Genomic DNA, 20064 nt, shown 5'->3' with positions numbered 1-20064 from the left:
ACCATCATTGCAACTCTACTGACCTATTCAATAACCTAATTTCCCTGTCCACTTAGCCAGCTGTATCTTCATGTCCTCGTAATTGCTCTCATTTTAAGTTTCAAATACAAGTCTTTGATTCCCCCCTCCCTTCCTCAAGCTGAAATTCAATCATATTATGAACACTACTGTGGGTGCCTTCACCAAGATGTCACTAACTAATCCTGTCACATGGCACATTAACAAATCTTGTGCAGTGCTCTCGCTCCTTTGCGCTAGAACGCGCTTCTTGAAGAAAACATCCTGAAAACACCAAATGAACTCATCATTCAGGCTACCTTTGCCAAGCTAGTTCCTCCAATCTATAGGTAGGTTAACATCATCCCTGATTATCGCTGTATCTTTCTCACAAGCACCCATTATTTCTTCCTGCAGACTCTATTCTATAGTGACCACTGTTCAGGAGTCTATAAATCAGTTCCACTTCTTACTTCCATTCGTTTTCATCTCTACCCAAACTGACTTTATATCGTAATGTCCAGATCTAAGATTATCTGTCCCTCCATTGTACCAATGTCATCTTTAATTAACAGAGCAATTTCCATCTTTTCCTAGCTCCCTGTCCTTCCTAAGTGGCATGTGCCCTTGAATATTTGATCCCAGTCTTTGTCAACCTGCAGTCTCGCTAATAAGCATAAGAATTGGGAACATGAGTAGGTCTCTTCAGCCTGTGCTGCCTATTCAATATATTCATGGCTGATCTCGTCTTGACTTTATCTTCACCTTCCTACCTGCTCACCATAATCTATCTCCCCTATCTATCTCCTCCTTAAATTCGTTTAGTGTTCTGGTGTTCACTGGGATAGAGAATTCCACAGATTCATGACACCTTGAGTGAAGTAATTCCTCACCATTTCTGTTCTAAATCTGGCACCCCTTAGCCTAAAATTAAGGCCTCTCATTCTAGAAAGTCCAACAAGGAGAGACAACTGCTCTCCATCCACCTTGTCGATTTTCTTTAGGTGACATACATCCACTGCTGGATTTAGGCATAAACTAAACAAGCTACAGCTTAGGGCCTCACGATCCGCAGGGGCCACAAAATTTCAGAAGGTTTACAAAGAAGAGAATATTTAAGAGCAGATACCAGAAAAGAAAAAGAAAGCACCAGCTTGAACAGCAACTCAAAAAATTACCAAAAGTTGACAGTTACTTTACTCCAGAAACAGATAAGGATCCACAAATCCAAGGTGATCAGCAAAGTCCAAAACAACCACAGCCTAGTGTCTCTGCTACTGAGACAACAGAGTCTGGAATCTCAGCTGAAGAAAACACTGGAAGTGATGCAAACGTGAGTGTTGCAGAACCGACAGCCACATTTGAAACAACAAAATTCATGAAACTCAATGACATAGATCAATACAGTGTCTTAACCGAGGACGAACTCTCATACTGGATCCTTAAGGGTGCAGCAACACTGGAAAGAGTATCCAAACAATGTTGATATTAACCTTACGGGGGAACTGAAGCACTTCCATGTTTATGCCAAGCAGAATTATCCAGGAAAAGAACAAATTTGCCACAAAGATCTTATCAAATCATCTTCCAAGACAAGATTCATTTAGTTTTCCCTACTGTGGGAGTAATATTCCAACTATTCTTATGTCTGATGGTTACAAACTGTTCAGGAGAAAGGTCATTTTCACAGCTAAAGAGAATCAATAATGAACTGAGAGCAACCATGTCTCAAGACAAACTGTCTGCACTTAGCATCATGTTCATAAAGCAGTAAGCTGCATATCATATCATTTGAGGACATGATTTCTCAAAAGCAAAATCATGAATTAAAAAGAAAATGTTTTAAGTTGTATCTGATATCAGTTTTCTGATTTTGCAAACGATTTCATTATTACTTAAAAGTGATTCTGATCACTTATTTTATCAGCATTTTGTATATATATTAATGTATCTTAAAATTATTTTAAGAGTTACATTTAAGAATTGTTTCCAGAGTATACTATATTATAATCTATGAGAGAGATCAAGCCAGCCAAATGATAAATATGTAAACAGTAAATGCATTCATTTGAAAATAATTTATATTTTTCACTTTAAATACCTTGCTATTAAATAATTAAAAGGCATAATTTTGTTTTCAATTTTTTTTTGTGGCAACCCAAGGTCCTGTTTTGGTACGCATTTTTGAGAGACCTTTCGGTGTAACTTTTTAACAAGGGGCCTCCAAGCTTTATAGAGCTTAGGGCCTCAGCAAGTCTAAATCCAGCACTCTCCTCTCATCCTTCTAAACTCCAGCGGGTATCGGCTTAAACCGCTCAATCTCTCTTCATATAAGACATGTCCTTCGTCCCTGGAATCAATCTTATGAACCTTCTCTGAACTGCCTCTAATGCATTTACATCCTTCATCAATTAAGGGAACCAAAACTGTGTGCAGTACTCCAGATGCAATCTTGCCAATGCCCTGTACAGTTGCAACATCAATTTCCTACTTTTATACCCTATTTCATTAACAATGAATGCTAAAATTCCTTTTGTTCCCTTATGCTGTATTGGCGTAGTAACTTTCTGCAATTCATGCAATAGCATTGTTTTATAAAGGGTAAATCATATTTTACCAATTTGTTAGAGTTCTTTGAAGATGTAAAGTGGATAGTGGGGATCCTGTAGATCTAATGTATCTAGACTCCCAGAAGGCATTTGGCAAGGTGCTGCCTTCTGGAAGTCCAGACATACTACATTTACAGGATCCCCATTATCCACTGTGCATCTTCAAAAAACGCTAGCAAACACAATTTGCCCTTTATAAAACCATGCTGACTCTGGCGGATTGCATTTTGACTTTGCAAATGTCCCGTTACTACATGCTTCATAATAGATTCCAAATGGCTATCAGATTATACATATCTCTTTCTATTAGTACGAATAATTCATCTGTTTCATTACAAATACTATCTGCATTCAGATATACAACCATTAGTTACTTTTTTTTACTATTTTTGTGATAACTTGCCTTATCTGCTGACACACTCTTAGGTTTGTACACTCTGTCCCTTCTTGCCATGCTCTGATCATTATTTCCCTTATTCCTACCATGCTCTTTTGCCTTATCCTCTTCACTTAATTGATCATATCCTCCCAAACTTGATCCTTTGTGCCCACTATTTAGTTTGAAGGCCTCTCTACATTCCTAATTAAATGACTTGCCAGAACACGGGCCCCAGCATGGACAAGGGAACTAACCCAATGCTACACCTCCCACTTTCCCCAGCATTGGTGCTAGTGACCCATGAATTAAAATCCATTTCTCCAATACTAATCCCTGAGCCATTCTCTAATTTGAATTACCCTATACCAATTTGCTTGTGGCTCAGGAGTATTCCTGAAATTCTTACCTTTGAATTTCTGCTTTTTAAATTAGTCCCTAGCTGCTCCTAGTCCCTCAGCAGAACCTCTTTCCTAGTTCTACCCACGTCATTGGCATATACATGGATCATGATCACTGGATCATCCCTTCCCTCCACACTGCATCTTGTCTCCACTCACCAGTGCAGCCTCCACCCCTCCCCAGCCCAAAGTTCCTCTTTAGCTCATTCAGACATTAACAAAAGCCATTCTTGTGCTGATGCAGTTTTAACTTAGATTCTGGCATCTGCTATCGTTTGCACTACTAAATCAGCTTCTTTTATCTCAGTTGTAGACTCAGGAAAAATGTTGCTGGAGTAAGCTGTTTTTACATTATGCAAGATTGATGCTATGTTGCAGTTCTCAATGCAAGGGTTTAGTGTAGCCAGATACAACCAGAAGGCAAACTCATTTTTTTTATTGAGGCTCACTGGGAGTCAGCATTGTTTAGCAAAGATGGGGTGGAATTTTCTCATATTTATTCAAAGTGTCAGGCTCTCACTGAAAACCAGCATGTAATTCTGCAGCTGGAGAGCCCACTCCTGGGTCTCTGTTGAGAGTAAAGAAAATCAGTGGGTGGGGTTTACACTATCGCTCTGGCTGGGCATGTTCCTCTTCCCCCAGGGGGCTATACTTACCTTTGCGCCCTGGGGGAGATCCCCTCAACTGAACCTTGTTTTTAAAAATCTTGTAAATCTCACCGATGTGATGTCACATCAGCAAGATTTGAATGTTCAGTGAGAGTGGGGGAAATCACGAGGCGTGGATAGTTGTATTAAAATTTACTGAAATCTATTAAAATGAGGTTCTCGACCTTTGATGGTGTGAACCTTGTGACATCACAAAATGGGGAAATGCAATCTCTCCAGAGAGGATCACATTTCCTGAATCTCTCTGGATTTTCTGCTCGCATTGCTGTTCTCTCTGATGGCAAATGTGGGCTGAAAATCTCTCCCTTGTAAAGTTTACCCCAGACTGCATTGTCTGTGTAAGACCCTAATGTCATGAACCGGTGATGCAGGCCCAGGCCTCGCAGAGATTAAAAGCAGCTTTAGCAGCATTATTGCTGGGAGCCAGAGTTCACCTCAAGCGCCATTTTAAAGTGACCACACTGTGTCACATAACAGAGGATATAGCTTTTCCCCTTCAGGCTCTCTGAACTTCAGCCATGTATCTGAGATCAGTACCAATCTGTTTTGTCAGATAGATGGAGATATTAGAGATGTCAAGTTAGTTTCAAACGTGGTCTTTTTCAGGAGGTAACTGCTCAACTGTGGAAAGAGCAAGGGAAACAGTTCTTTTAAAAATCAACTGTATAATTGCACTTGGCAGAAGCAATCTCTGAAAAATTCAAGATCATAACTTAGGCACAAAACAGAAGTAAAAAATGCTGAAAATATCACAGCATATCATCTGAAAACAGAAAAAATAAATTTGTGTTTTGGCTGGAGAGCTTTCATTTCTTTTCAAATACCCCCCAAACCTGAGGTGCATACTGAACATTTTCTGCTTTTGTTTCAGACTTCTAGGGCCGGACTTTCATGGAGTTAGAAGGACTCTGGAGCCAGGTGGGCAGGTCTAGACTGGGGGGTTCCCACTCCTGTTCTGGCAATCCCAATTTTTGCTGGCATGGCATAGGATGTGGATAGGGAGGCTGCATCTTGTACTCCCAAAGTGACCAGTTCCATTGTGGAAGTAGGCATCTCAAAGACTAGACACCCATATTTCTCGTGAAGTCAGGTCAGCTTCTCAATGACTCATGGTCCTAGAGCCCAGATTCGTATAAAGGATTTTTACACAGATACAGAGAATTGTTGACATTGCTTGACTGACATCTTTATGAGGCTATAATAAGTCATATTTCTGTGATCAATTTTGTCAATGCCTGAACATTTACTTGCACAATGCTGAGAAATGTCAAGCACTTACAGGTTCTCCTAATGATAATTTAATGATCAGTTTGACTGACACTTTTAAGGTTGTAGCAATACCAGTTGCTTTTTAAAATTTAATTCTGCAGTGTTTATTGGGTGAGTGGGCATGGAAGAGCCATGAGTTAGCATTAAGGGCAAGAGGGTCCATTGGGGATGCGTGCGGGTGTGATTAGACTTGAAGTTACAAGGCACCATGGGGTGGCATGTGGAATTGTTGGGAATGGAATGTCAGAGGTGAGGGCTATACAGCCTGAAACATAACCAAAACAACTGTGACAAAGTTCAAAAGAACAGAGGCACCAGGAAACTGCTGGATCAGTATCTTGAAATCTTCTACCTAATAGCATTGTAAGTGCACCATCACCACAAGGACTGAAGACTTCTATTGCCTTTGAAGGGCAACAAGCAATGTAGAGGTAAATTGATAAGATTTGTCATAACCTGTAAAAAAGTCAGAAAAACAAACTGCAAATACTATGGGTCAGGTTTTTGCTTCCAAAGTGGATAGTTTGAGTCCTTAGCAGTCGGCCCGTTATGATCTGCTTCTGAAGCTGGCAGGCCTGACTCCATCCCATCCCCAGCTCCCTGGAGTGGGAATAGCACAAAGGAGCACATTGTGCTGAGGAAGGTGTGCTGAGGAAGGTCTGCTAAGTCAGGAAATTGGATCGGAGTTGTACATACTAACATCTTTGGAAAAGCAAACAAAAATCTTCAAACGTACATACAGCTTCCAAATTTAGCAAACTACCTTTAGACAAAGGCTTAACATTGAATTTTCATGTGGGTTAGATAGGAAATTTCACACTATTCATATCAAATGTGGGGAACAAAACTATCACAGAATGAAAAGCTGATGATGCAGATTCCAACCTGCACACTGAGGTCATTGACATGACTCAGTCCTCAAAAGATCTCTCACTCTTCCCAATATTAGTAACACAAGTCCTGCAGCAAACCTCAATATTCTGCAATACATGATACTGTAGGTACTATTTTTTTTTATATACAAAGTGCACAGATAAAGAAACAATACATTTAAGTAGGCTTAGCCCTACAGAAATGGCTAAAATCAGAGATTTAATAGCCAATCTTCTCTCAGTGCTCTTGACTACATTAGTGCAGAGGACATCAGAAATATGCTCAGTGAAGAGCTTGCTTTAGAGAACCTCAGGTGACACAGTTAATGCTCTGCACAGTCATCAAAATCTTAAATTGATATGGTGCCTTTAATGGCACCATAAAATGTCCCAGGATGAGGAACAAGGCATTGGAGAAGTACGACCTTGCTGCATCTTTTTAAGATCCTCCAAATCTGGCAGCAAGAAAGGTGGTTCAATAGCAGTGAGATCTTCAAAACTAACATGCACAGCATTGAGGTGTTAATCACTTAAAACCAGCTACACTGGCTGGGACATGTCATTGTATGTCTGACACACAAACTCCCAAGCAATTGCTCCACACGGAATTTGGTCAAGGCAGAAGACTCCAAGGAAACACTTTAGGAATGCTCTCAAAGTGTCCCTGAAGAGATCAAACATACCCAAGGTCATGGGAGATAATGGCTTGTGACTGGTTAAATCGAGAAGGCACATTTTGGAAGGCACTGCACACATTGAATGACTTTTTCAGGATTGTGCAGAGGTGAAGACAAAACAGAGACAGTGCACAAACCTCCACACAACCCATCTACCCAACACTTCAAGCATAACCTGCCCCGCACGTGGCAGAGTCTGCACTGGACTTAGGACCAAAGATGACTTGCTTCTGCTCTGATTCAATGGATTCTAAGATGGCTGATTAAGTAGTAGAAGAAAACATCCCAAAGTTCTTCTCAGGAGCACAATCAAACACTCTTTGACACTAACCACATTAGGAGCTACTGAAACACATGACAGGAGCTTTGCTGAAAGTATCTAAAAGGAGAAGAGGCAAGGAGATTTAGTGAAAGTGTTCCCGAGCTTCTGGAGCAGCTGAAAGCACAGACAACAATGAAGGATCAGTTAAAATTGAGGGGCACCTAACAGGCCAGAATTGGAAGAGTGAAAAGATCTCAGCTCTAGAAAGTAACAGAGAAAGGGAGGGGTGTTACAGAATGTGGAACAAATAATGAAAATTTTAAAACTGCTGGAGTCAATATAAGTCACTGAGCACAAGAGCAAATAGCACTTGGTGCAAGTTGGGAAACTGGCAGAATTTTGGACGAGTTCAGGTTTTTGGAAGTTGGAAGATGAGAATTGGTCATGACACATTGGAATAGTGAAATCTAGAAATAACAAACATATGGATAAAGGGTTCAGCATCAGATGAGCTGAGGCAGAGTTGGCGACAGGCAATGTTACAGTGGTCGAAGTAAGCATCTTGGAAATGATGTGGATATGTTCCTACCTAGTCAACTGTGTGTGGAAATGTTTTTCCTAATGTGCTTTTGATTCTTTTGCCAATCACTTTAAATTAGTGTCTGCCACCAGTGGAAGTTTCGCTCTATCTACTTTCTTTAGATGCCTCATGAGTTTGAACACCTCCATCAAATCTCCTCTGATCCTTTCCTTCAGCTTCCTCAAACTACCCACACAACTGGGGTCTATCACCCCTGGAGCTATTATTGCAAATCCTTCTGCACCCTCTCTAATGCCTTCACAAGCTTCCTAAAATGTGGTGCCCAGAGTTGGACAAAATGCTCCAGTTGAAACCAATCCGATAAGAGTTCCTTGTGTTGATGCCAGGCCTTTATTTATAAAGCCCACAGTCCAATATTTTAAAAAGACTTTCTCAACCGGCCTGCCATCTTCAACAATGTGTATACGTGCACCTCCCCAACTGCCACTGCCACCGCAACCACCCCCCCAAACCAGGTCTCTCCTCTATCGCACCGTCCCCCTGCTCCCACACCTTCCCTCTCTGGGTCCCCCGGCTTCCCCCCCCTTTCTGATCCCCCTGCTCCCGCATCACTTTTAGAATTGAACCCTTCATTTTATCTTGCCTCTTTGTTCTTTGTACCAAAATATATTACTTCATATTTCTCTGCATTAAATTTGATCTGCCACATATCCACCCATCCCACCAGCCTGTCCACGTTTTCTTGAGTATAAAAACATACAAAATAGGAGTAGGCCATTCGTCCCCTTGAGCCTGTTCTACAATTCAATGAAATCATAGCTAATATTGTGGCCTTAACTCCACTTTCCTGTCTGACTCCTGCCCCTCCTGCCTCCCAAAATCCTCCACTCCAAAAAACTGTATCTCTGTCCTGAATATATTCGATGACCCAGCCTCCACTGCTCTCTAGAGAATTCCAAAGACTAATGACCCTCAGAGAAGAAATTGCTCCGAAACTTAGATGGGAGATGATTATTTTAGAACCATGCCCTCCTCATTTTAGGGGTTCCAAGGACAAACGTGTTCTCTGTATTTACCCTGTCAAGTTCCCTTAAAATCAGAAGCATTTCAGGAATATCACCTCTCACTCCTAAGCTCCAATGAGTGCAGGCACAACTTCTCCTCAGAAGGTAACCCTTTCGTCCTCGGAATCAACCTGGTCCAACCTTCTTTAAACTCCTCGATTGCAGATATATTCCTCCTTAAATAAGGAGACCTACATTGTACACAATACTGTGGATGTGGTCCTTTAGTCCACCACTAAACACATCACAGTTTATAATGCTATCAAGTTTCAAGTGAACTGAAATTGTATCCAAGTTTAGGTTATTAGTATAGATTAAGAAAAGCAGTGGTCCAAGCACCAACACCTGCAGAATCCATCATATCCTTTCGCCAGTCCTAATTTCCACTCAAAACTATTCCCTGTCATTCAATCAACGTCATATCTATGCTGCTACTTTCACTATTATTCCATGGGCTCTAACTTTACTGACAAGGCTGTTACATGGCATTTCAAACGCCTTCTGGAAATCCACGTACGCCACATCACCTGCATTATACGCATCGTGAACTCAATCGAGGTACTTAAGTACAGCTTGCCTTAAACAAATTTGGGCTGCTTTCCTTAATTTATCCACATTTTGTATAAGTGGTTGTTTCTAAAAGCATTCCTACCAAAGTTAAAACAGTCTGGCCTGTATTTGTTGGGCTTATTTTTGCACTCTTTTTGAACAAGGACGTAACATTTGCAATTTTCAGTCCTCTGGCACCAGTCCTGTATCAAAGGAGGATCAGAAGATTACAGCCAGTGCCTGAACAGTTTTGACCCTTATTTACATAGAAACATAGGAAGATAGGAGCCGGGGGAGGCTATTTGGCCCTTTGAGCCTGCTCTGCCATTTATTATGATCATGGTTGATTGTCCAACTCATAGCTTAATCCTGCTTTCTCCCCATAATCTTTAATCCCATTCACTCCAAGTGCTATATCCAGCCACCTCTCGAATACTTCTCAGTAATCTCAGTCCTGCTGACTAATCAATTTTAAGCACAGCTTTCTTGTACCTCCTCTTTACCAATGTTGGTAAAGACAGACGCAGACTATGCATTTAGTCCTTCAGCCATGCCCTGTATAAAATTCCATTGTGATCCTGAATAGCCCTGCTCCTCCTTTCACTGCCCTTTTACAATTTTATGCCCATCGAAAACTTCTGCACTTTTTCAGTGTTAGCTGCCAGTCTCTTTTCATACTGTCTCTCTTTGCTTCTCTCATTACTTTGTCATTTCCTCTAACATGAATTATAAACATTAATTTAGAAGGATGAGGGAAGGATCTCGTCGAATACTGAAAGGCTTGGATACAGTGGATGTGGGGAAGATGTTTCCATTAGTACGCGAGACTAGGATCTGAGGGCAGAGCCTCAGAGTAAAAGGGATGTTCCTTTAGAACCGAGATGAGATGGAGATTCTTCAGCAAGAGGGTGGTGAATCTATGGAATTCACTGCCACAGAAGGCTGTGAAGGCCAGGTCACTGCATATATTTAAGGCAGAGATAGACAGGTTCTTGATTGGCAATGGGATTAAAAGTTATGAGGAAAAGGCAGGAGAATGGGGTTGAGAAACTTATCAGCCATGATAAATAGCCATTGTCAAATAGGAGGCAGAGAGTGGGGGTTAATGGGTGCTATTCGGATTGGCGGTTGGTGACTAGTGGAGTGCCCCAGGGGTCAGTGCTGGGGCCTTAGCTATTTACCATTTATATAGATGATCTGGAGGAGGGAACCGAGTGTATGGTGTCGAAATTTGCTGATGACACCAAGATTGGTGGAACGGCAAACTGCGCGGAGGGTGTGGAGAGTCTGCAGAAGGATCTAGATAGGCTGGGCGAATGGGCCAGGAACTGGCAAATGGAATTTAATGTTGGCAAGTGCGAGGTGGTCCACTTTGGTAGGAATAATGGTAGGAAGGACTATTACTTACGTGGCAAAAAACTGCAGCAGGCAACGGTGCAGAGGGACCTCGGGGTCCTTGTGCATGAGTCGCAAAAACCCAGCCTGCAGGTGGTCAGGAACGCGAATGGGATGCTGGCCTTCATAGCGAAGGGTATTGAATATAAAAGTAGGGAGGTCTTGCTGCAACTGTACAGGGCACTGGTGAGGCCGCAGCTGGAGTACTGTGTGCAGTTTTGGTCGCCGCACTTACGCAAGGATATTTTGGCCTTGGAGTGAGTGCAGAGGAGGTTTACTAGGCTGATGCCGGAGTTGAGGGGGTTGAGCTATGAGGAGAGGCTGAATAAACTAGGCTTGTACTCGTTAGAGTTTAGAAGAATGAGGGGAGATCTCATTGAGACATATAAGATGATGAATGGGATGGATAGGATAGAGGTGGAGAGACTCTTCCTGCTCAGAAAGGACAGTAGGACTAGGGGGCACAGCCTCAAGATAAAGGGGGGGCGGTTTAGAACGGAGTTGAGGAGGAATTTCTTCACTCAAAGGGTGGTGAATCTCTGGAATTCTCTGCCCGTTGAAGTGGTGGAGGCTGCCTCGCTAAATATTTTTAAGACGCGGGTTGATGGGTTTTTGATAAGCGAGGGGATTAAGGGTTATGGGGAGAGGGCGGGAATGTGGAACTGAGCCACGACAGATCAGCCATGATCTTATTGAATGGCGGGGCAGGCTCAAAGGGCTAGATGGCCTACTCCTGCTCCTATTTCTTATGTTCAGACCCGACAGCCTAAATGGTCTAATTCTGCTCCTGTATCTAATGGTCTCATAACCTAACAGGTTGAACATACACATCAAAGAGAGTCAAATGTCACAGGCATCACATTAAATGCTGCCTGAAAATTTATGACTTCAACAACCTTCCTTATATTTTCTTCATTGATGCTCTGCTATTTTAAATAATTCAAAGAATTAGACAAACATGAGGTGCCTTTTGGAAATCTTCATCACCTACTCCTGATTAGCAGATGTACTTGGAAGAATTTGCTACTTTCATTTTATATTATGCATTCTAGAAATAAATCCACAATTAAGACAACATTAATTAACATATAATTTCTTGCCTCCTCTGCAAAACATTTACCATTCTCCAGATCACTTGCATTTTTCCAGCTCCCAAATATCTTTAGAAAATGATGTACATGTCATGTCTTTATTAACCTACTTAAACATTCTGGGATATGGCCTTATAAGGGATTAAACCCTGCAAGAAGTTAAATGACCATAATCTCTAAGGTACGGACACTAATCTCTAAGGTAGGGACATGTTTGGCACAATTTTGTGGGCCGAAGGGCCTGTATTGTGCTGTAGTTTTTCCATGTTTCTATAAGCTTTTCATTATCACAGGTATCCTGCACCCATTCTGTGCTGGACCACAGAATTGTTGTGCCGATGATTAGAGGGATTTTTCCTCACTTCTAGTTTTTGTGGTCCAAAGACATTTGGGTCATTCTCAGGAGAGCCAGGAAGGATACTAAACAGAAATGTGTGTGTACTTGAATGGAAGAAACAAGGAATGGGTCATGCCTTTTACACAAAGCACAATAATGGGTAATATAGATTGCAAATGTTCTTTGCGAATGTTGCTCAAACACTGTCATCTGATGTGAATATAAAGTCATAACTATTACCAGAACGACTCTTCGAACTGCTGAACACAGGGTACTTCAAATCTATTACAATACACAACATGTAGTTTTTGGCAGCTTGGACAGCCCTAGGCTTAAAATAATAAAGGCTTCATATGCCCAAGGTACTCATTGTTATTAAACAGCAAGACGACCAGAAATACTCTTCTCCTCAGAGGCTCTCTGGCATTACACATTTGCTAGCGATCATCAGTTTTATGTATTTCTATCACATCTTCTCAAGTCCCTAAAGAGTAAAGACAATGTTGCAGCTTTGTTTTTTTCTCAACTGGAACTCAATACAACTCAACTGTACGACACATGAAACGGTGCAACATCGGAGGAATCATCTAGGGGAGAGACAGAGCATCCCAGCAAGAAAAACATGGGTGTGGGAGAGGGAAATGCACTTTTGCTCCAGTGCTAGGTTAAATTCATTGTTCCATTATAATTATGGCTCTATTATCAGGGTTTATTTATTTTTATAATTGTTCACTAAAATCTATGAAATCAATTACTTAGAAAAGTCAAGTGTAAAATCTGATGTTTTGACTTCTTTGTACTGTAGATGAGCGAACAGCTTAATCTTAAAAGTCTTCAAAGTGAAAAGAATTCTATTTGTCTCAGTTGTGTTGTGTTTGTGGCAACAAGAAAGAGAAAATATGTCAAAGCTAATTACAGGCTATGCGTTCATTGTAACTGGTGGGTGCAGTTATTTTACTGATTTGATCTAACATGCTACTTATGTTAGCTGTAAAGATGAGCCAACATGTGGTTATTGATTAGAAGGTTCTGTATATCAGTTTAACAATTGGCAATAATGAGTACAAAGCTATGGCACAGTGGTTAGTACTGTTGCCTCACTTAATAGTCTGTTTCTATTCCAGGGACCCGGGTTCGATTCCAGCCTGTCTGTGTGGAATTTGCATGTCCTCCCCGTATCAATGTGCGTTTCCTCCGGGCGCTCCATTTTAACTGGGTGCAGGTTAGGTGGATTGGCCACGTTAAATTGCCTTTACTGTCCCAAAATATGTTAATTAGACGGATTAGCAGGGCAAATGCATGGGGTTATGGGGTAGGGCAGGGGAAAGATATGCTTTTGGAGAGTGGCTGCAGAGTCGATGGGCCCAATGGACTCCTTCTCCACTATAGCCATTCTATGATATTATGAGACAGGTTTTAGAGTACTGTGAGCTACACAAGCATACAACAGGTTATTGTAATTACTATAAGCAACTTGATCAATAATATCGGTAAGCATAACCAAAAGTTTTTTTTTGGTGTCACATTAACACTACAATGAAGTTACAGTGAAAATCTCCTAATCGTCACACTTTGACGACTGTTCAGGTACAATGAGGGAGAATTTAACATGGCCAATGCACCTAAACCACAGGTCCTTTGGAGGAAACCACAGCATCCGGAGGAAATCCATGCAGAAATGGGGAAAATGTGCAGACTCTGCAAAGACAACGATCCAAGTTGGGAATTGAACCCGGGTCCCTGGTGCTGTGGCGCAGCAGTGCTAAACACTGTGCCACCGTGCCACCTAACTAACGTTTACAAGAGCTGATATTTTCTCAAATGTATTAAAAACACGCAATGTTAAAATGCAACGCATTAGCCAGAAATCTTCTATGGGAACTTACATGAATTTCTACTTGAATGAACAGAGTATGCCAACTTTAATATACATGGCTGGAGTTTTGCACAGGAGATTGTGATTTCCCATATATATGTCAGTGTCAACAATTTATTATCATCTCTTGTTGGCATGTGAGAAAAAGAGATTCTTATAATTATTAAGAAGTTATTCCCCCTTAATACCATAATTCCTGCTTTTCCTCATGAAAGATTATAACTGCTTTTAACTGCTTGAATGGTCCTGCCTTGCAGACTGATATGGGGGAAAGAAAAGAATGATACGAAGAAGGATTGTTTTTCAAAAATGGTTAGGAAAGTGGAAAGGATACATTATGGCACTTGGCCACCCATTGTGATTTGTGTGGCAATACAGTTCCCTCTGATAACACTGGGGGGGTGGAATTATACAGCCCTTCCCCTTGGCAGGATTTTTCGGTCCTGTCAATGTCAAAGGACATTTGAACAGCTCACTGCATTTTCCAGGGATCACAGAATTCCACCCAACGCTAACGTATTTTTTTTCACACAATACCTTTAGTGTTTGATTACAGACCAACCCTGGCATTTTTCGGTCCTGTGGGAAATTCCTGCCTAAAGTCAACAGATCTTTGACTGATCCATCAGATTTTCCATCCCGCCCACAAAAGGACCAGAAAATCCCAGTTTAAATCTCTCCAGGAAGTAGAAATGAGACCAAGGTCAATTAAACTAAAATAGTCAAACCAAAAAAGGTGTGCAAAAAACAAAATCCGCATTATTTACTGTGGCCCTTGACAGCCTGCTGACCATGGATCAAGGAAGGACTGCAGTTGGATCCGGAAATCCAGAGGAGCAGTCGCACAGAAGAACTCAGTTTTATCTTCTTCTTTCTGTACTTAAATACTCTGTTGGAATAAAGCCTTTTAGTTTAAAGCTTTTGAGTCACCCTCAATTAATTACTCTTACTTACAGCATAAAATCTTTCAGGTAGCTGAACAGATCTCAATATATCAAAACATAGGCTTGTATTTGGAGTTTGGGGTCAGGAGTTTGGAATTGGGACACTTTGCTCTGCAAACCAACCCAAGGGAAAGTGCCCAGAATTTGGGATTTTTGTTCCAGGGTAGCAGGCTTTTCTGGCAATCATAGCAGGTGACCTTGGAGCAAGCGTAGAAGCTGCAGGTGTGGAGGCTGTCTGGTTGGAAGGCCTGCTTCAGTGCACTGGCAAAGAGTTTTAAAAAAGGATTAGAGTAGGAAACAGTCCTCCATCCTTCACAGCCACTCGCCACCCCAGGCTGTCACAGGATGAAGGTGTTGCGGGAGCTGCTGGGAGATCAAGCGAACAAGTGCATAAAATGCTTGTTGTGGTTGCAAATCAATTGAATTATTTCACAGCAGAAGCCTTTTACTGCTGCTTACTTGGCACACTCATGGCCACACTGATGGGATCAACGATGCCCTGCGCTCATGGGAATTCAGTGATGAGGTGAATCCCACTGCCCATTGTGTCTGAGGCACCCTACTCCATGTACTCCTCAACTTTCATAAACAGGCCATCAGTGGCCTACTTACCTTCTGCAGCTGGTATGCTGTTGCTTGTGCAACACCAGCAGTCAACCGCTGATCCTTGGGATTTGCCAGAGGCAAAGGCGTTCATGGTCACAGTGGCTACTGGACACAGTGAGCATTACCGTGAGTTTGAAGTCTTCCTCAATAAGGGCGTAAAACTCCGAAACCAGCTGCCAAGCCAAGCATAGTTTCTTGCTGCACTGGACCTCTGACATTTCCAGGTAGCTTCTTCTTCAGTGGGTGCTCTTGGTGCAGAGAGTATGGCCTTTGCTGCCAGCCCACACCTCACTGGTCTCTCTGCCCGCCTTCTACCCAGGACTCTGCATCTGCCCCTGAGCATGTTGATCTTCATCACTACTTAACCCATCTCTAAGCACCATGACCCCAAATCCAGCCTTGCTTGATCTTAGTTGCACTCACAATGTTTTCTGTTCTGCCCTCTTATAACCCCATGATCCCTGGACAGTCACAACCCTCCTCAACTGACTTTTTGCCTCCTCCAAATATGGCAAGCCCTACTCCACATTGCCCTCACTTCCCTGGGACAAATGCACAGTGAGCGGAACCTCCTTAATGGGGATGAACTTTTGTGGAGTCAGGAACTTTCCAGGCTCATGCTTTCTCTCTTCTTCATGAAAATCCAGCACACAGTCTCGAAATAACATCTGTCCTCTTGTTTTACGCCCCCCTGTCCTTCCTAAAATTTTATACCAGGAATTTCCAATCCAGTTATTCCAATGTTGTTGCACAAGGGCTCCAAAACCATCTTACAGCATAAACATGGAAAAATTTGGAAACGGCCTAATTCAAAAATTCCTCATCGTTAATGGAGCAATGAGTCATGTACCAGGAGTCACAAGTCCACACCACAAAACTGGTACCGTTCCACCTCCAACCAGTAAGTTTAAAGAACGAAAAACTGAAAAAAATGTATTAGTATAATAAAGTTAATTTTGGCAAGTACTATGAATACATGTTATTTCACCCTTCCTTATAGAGCTCAATTACTTGTGAGCAAAATGAAGCCTTTGTCTCAGCCTTAGCCCACTCCTGTAGCCATGCTCCCAGATTTGAAAGCTGCCAAAACCAACAAATACCATTTGGCAGTTTGAGGGCACCAGGTGCACTGGACAAAGTCTGAGTACTGAAAGAACTAACCCAACACTGTGAAAGGAAAGGGAAGAAGAAACAAAAACTAAATTCAGGGATTGAAGCTTTGTTTCAGAATGCTTTTTAACAAAAATATCGACTCCGATGCGTCAATCTGAAGCTCCATTTTCAAAGGTGTCATCCCCAGTGGGATATTTTAAAACAAAATAAAACCAATGCAGCAAGCTTATGACTACATATGATGCAAGTTGATAACTGCAAGATAAAAACCAGCTAATAAGATTCATAGGCAGAATGCAGTCTGTCAGAGGACAAGAGATCAGTAAGGAATTAAATAATTCTTAAAAACCCACACCAACAGTTCACGCATTTGTGAATGCAGTAAGACAATCAAAACAAATAGTTATGATTTCAAAACATATATGCTGATATTTTATGATAGTCTATAATATTTTAAATGTAATGTTCACTTTAGCCAAGGAAAGTTACAGAAAGTCATGGTGGTAAGTGTCATTAGTTTAAAAACTAGAGGTCTGGGAATCTGTTAGTCAGCAGCAGTCTTATCAGGAGGATTCCTATAAGGGAACATTTATTGCAACTTTAATGAATAGATGCATTCACTGCCCAGACACAAAGATAGATATGCCCCAGGATGCAGGAATGCATGTCTGATAATCTTGGCAGTAAGCCAGTGAGAACAGCCAGTGAGGCATTTGCCGTTACCTGGCAACAAGGAAAGAGCCAAAAAGGGAGACACCTCTGGACTAAGTTGGACATATATGATATCACCATGTTATTAGATACCATATGGTTGGCTGAGGTACTTGACAGAGATTTGTGTTGATATATCACTGCTAACTGCAATTGATTTTAAACTAATCAAAGGCAGAATTATTGATTAGAAGAAACTATAGTCTGTTTTTGACTATGTACTTCAGATGTTTCAGAGAGGTCTGTCACTCTATTCCTACAGCTATTTAATCCTTCGTGAATCTCCAGTCAGCTGTACGTTTGTTGTTTGTTTTATGACTTATTTGTTAAATAAACTTTGTTATACCTTAGCAGAGGGATATTTGCCTTACGAGTTTTGAAATGTCTTAGTTTAAGACACAATTAGCCATCTTCAAATTTCCCCACAATGGCCTTAAATGAATGTGAGTAGAGAGATGTGGATCTTATATTGTGCTGCTTTATGATACTTAACAGTTTCCATCATTGGCGCAAATATTTTATTTTGGTTGGAGTGCAGGGGAAATAAGGGTGGAACCGAATACATAAGCATAACATGTAGGAACTCCAGCCTACTGCATCTGTAATTCCATGTTATGATGAATTCACAAACTGAATTTCATCAACTTGTTCATGTGGCACTGGAGAGAATTCCCCACTTTTAAAAATATTGCACTCTATGTCCAGACACCCTACTTTATATACCATTGCAATTCTGAAATTTTCTAAATGGGGAAGTGAAGGAAAATATAAATTAAAACCTTTTGTTCTAGAAATAATAAATTCTACAAAATATACTGACATAATCCAAAATACGCAAAGTGTTTTTTTAATACAAACTTTGACGCTTAAATAAGAATGCCTCACTTACTGTGAACTGTGATGGGGACTGTGAGTTGGAGACTGACCTAGTAGAAAAAAGGACAAAATAAGTGGCTGATGAGTTAAAATATTTGACAAACTAGATTAAAAACAGACATGCTACATTTTTAAAGTTTTATCTCAAGTATTTATCTTTCTAATAATTCCCTGAAGATATTCCTTCCCACCACAGCACGATGGCTCAGATTTTGCAGTCAGCAGCAAATATTGCACTTACCCACAGAATGTTTGTGTGCTTTTGGACTGCACCTCACAGTAATAGAGTACTGCTGCCATATGTTACAACCTACTCACTGCTTCTTTACTGCCCACCATCAATCCTCCCATTCACCTTTATCCTTCCCGCTGATCGGGAAAGAGGGGTAGTTAGCAGGATAGTCAGAAAAAAAACAGTAACTGGGAGGGAAAGGCAGCAACTGGGAGGGTTGCTGGGTCGGGTGGGAGTGGAGGGCAGCACTAAATCTGAGGGCTGCTAAGCGGGAGGGTAGCATTGAGCAGGAGAGGCAGTGATGGGAGGGTGGGGAACTGTGAGGTTATGAACAGGAAGGGTAACAAAAAGGAGATAAATAGAATAAGTTATTAAATATATTATTAATTGTACACTGCTGTACTGTGTATGGTTGTGTTGATATTTTACAATTTTGTAGTTTATATGTACATTTCTGGTCACATACTGTGTACAGTTCTGGTCCCCCTATTATAGGAAGGATATTATTAAACTAGAAAGAGTGCAGAAAAGGTTTACTAGGATACTGTCGGGACTTGATGGTTTGAGTTATAAGCAGATTTTGCATAGACTGGGACATTTTCCCCTGGAATGTAGAAGGCTTAGAGGTGATCTTATGGAGGTCTAGAAAATAATGAGATCAGCTAGATCGTCAGCATCTTTTCTCCAAAGGTAGGGGAGTCTAAAACTAGAGGGCATAGGTTAAGGTGAGAGGGGAGAGATACAAAATAATCCAGAGAAGCAATTTTTTCACACAGAGGGTGGTGTCTAGAACAAGCTGCCAGAGGTAGAAGTAGAGGCCGGTACAATTTTGTCTTCTTAAAAGCATTTGGACAGTTACATAGATAAGATGGGTATAGAGGGATATGGGCCAAATGCGGGCAACTGGGACTAGCTTGTGGTTAAAAAAAAAGGACAAGTTGGGCCAAAGGGCCTGTTTCCATGCTGTAAACCTCTATGACTCTATTACCAAAATACATTTTTGAACAAATAAATTGAAGCATTCTTAAAATTCTACTTGCGGCATGATTAAAATTTTTCAATATCCCAATTTTCCCCCAGTGTCACTGAATCAGAGAGCCAAAACAACACAATGCGCTTCAGAGGATCTGGAAACAGAATAGGCAAAATAATTGCGTCTCCTCAACCAATAAGACTGAAAAATCCAAACTAAGAAATGCAGTTTAAACCACTAAGTGTAAATTAGATTAATAAATTCAATGCCAATTCACCTGCAGAAAGCACAAGAGAAAAAAATTTGACAGGTTAAAAAAAAGTTAAAGAAAATTTTTTTTACATGTTTATTTTCTTTAAGTTCTCCAACAATAATTAAAATGTAAAGGAATGAGACTTTATGTTCTTTAAAGTAAATTATCAGTGTCAAGCAGTTAAGTGGCATTCATCAAGACTCACTGCTATTAATAATTTATTTACACTTGCGTGGACACACCCAAGATTTTACTGCTGTGTTTAGTGGTACATAGTGGCTACATACTGTTACTTCATGCTGTACATGTATGTGAATCAAGTCGCTTGTTGAGCTGCCAATGTTGTGAAGCTTCTTGAAGAGTGGGGTCAAC

General features: G+C 41.1%; 1 protein-coding gene across 3 annotated transcripts in view; it reads right to left on the bottom strand.

The window, feature by feature from the left end:
* Positions 1 to 20064, bottom strand: part of ror2 (receptor tyrosine kinase-like orphan receptor 2) — a 250042-nt gene that overhangs the window by 32900 nt on the left and 197078 nt on the right. For all 3 annotated transcript variants that reach the window (XM_080188746.1, XM_080188747.1, XM_080188748.1), the window contains one exon: positions 18248 to 18284. In XM_080188746.1, coding sequence (XP_080044872.1) covers positions 18248 to 18284 — 37 coding nt within the window. The remainder of the gene's footprint in view (positions 1 to 18247; positions 18285 to 20064) is intronic.

The sequence above is a fragment of the Carcharhinus amblyrhynchos genome, chromosome 5 (genome assembly GCF_965287045.1).
Source record: "Carcharhinus amblyrhynchos chromosome 5, sCarAmb.v2.hapA, whole genome shotgun sequence".
In the NCBI taxonomy this organism is placed as follows: Eukaryota; Metazoa; Chordata; class Chondrichthyes; order Carcharhiniformes; family Carcharhinidae; genus Carcharhinus; species Carcharhinus amblyrhynchos.
This window is presented reverse-complemented; position numbering and strand designations above follow the sequence as displayed.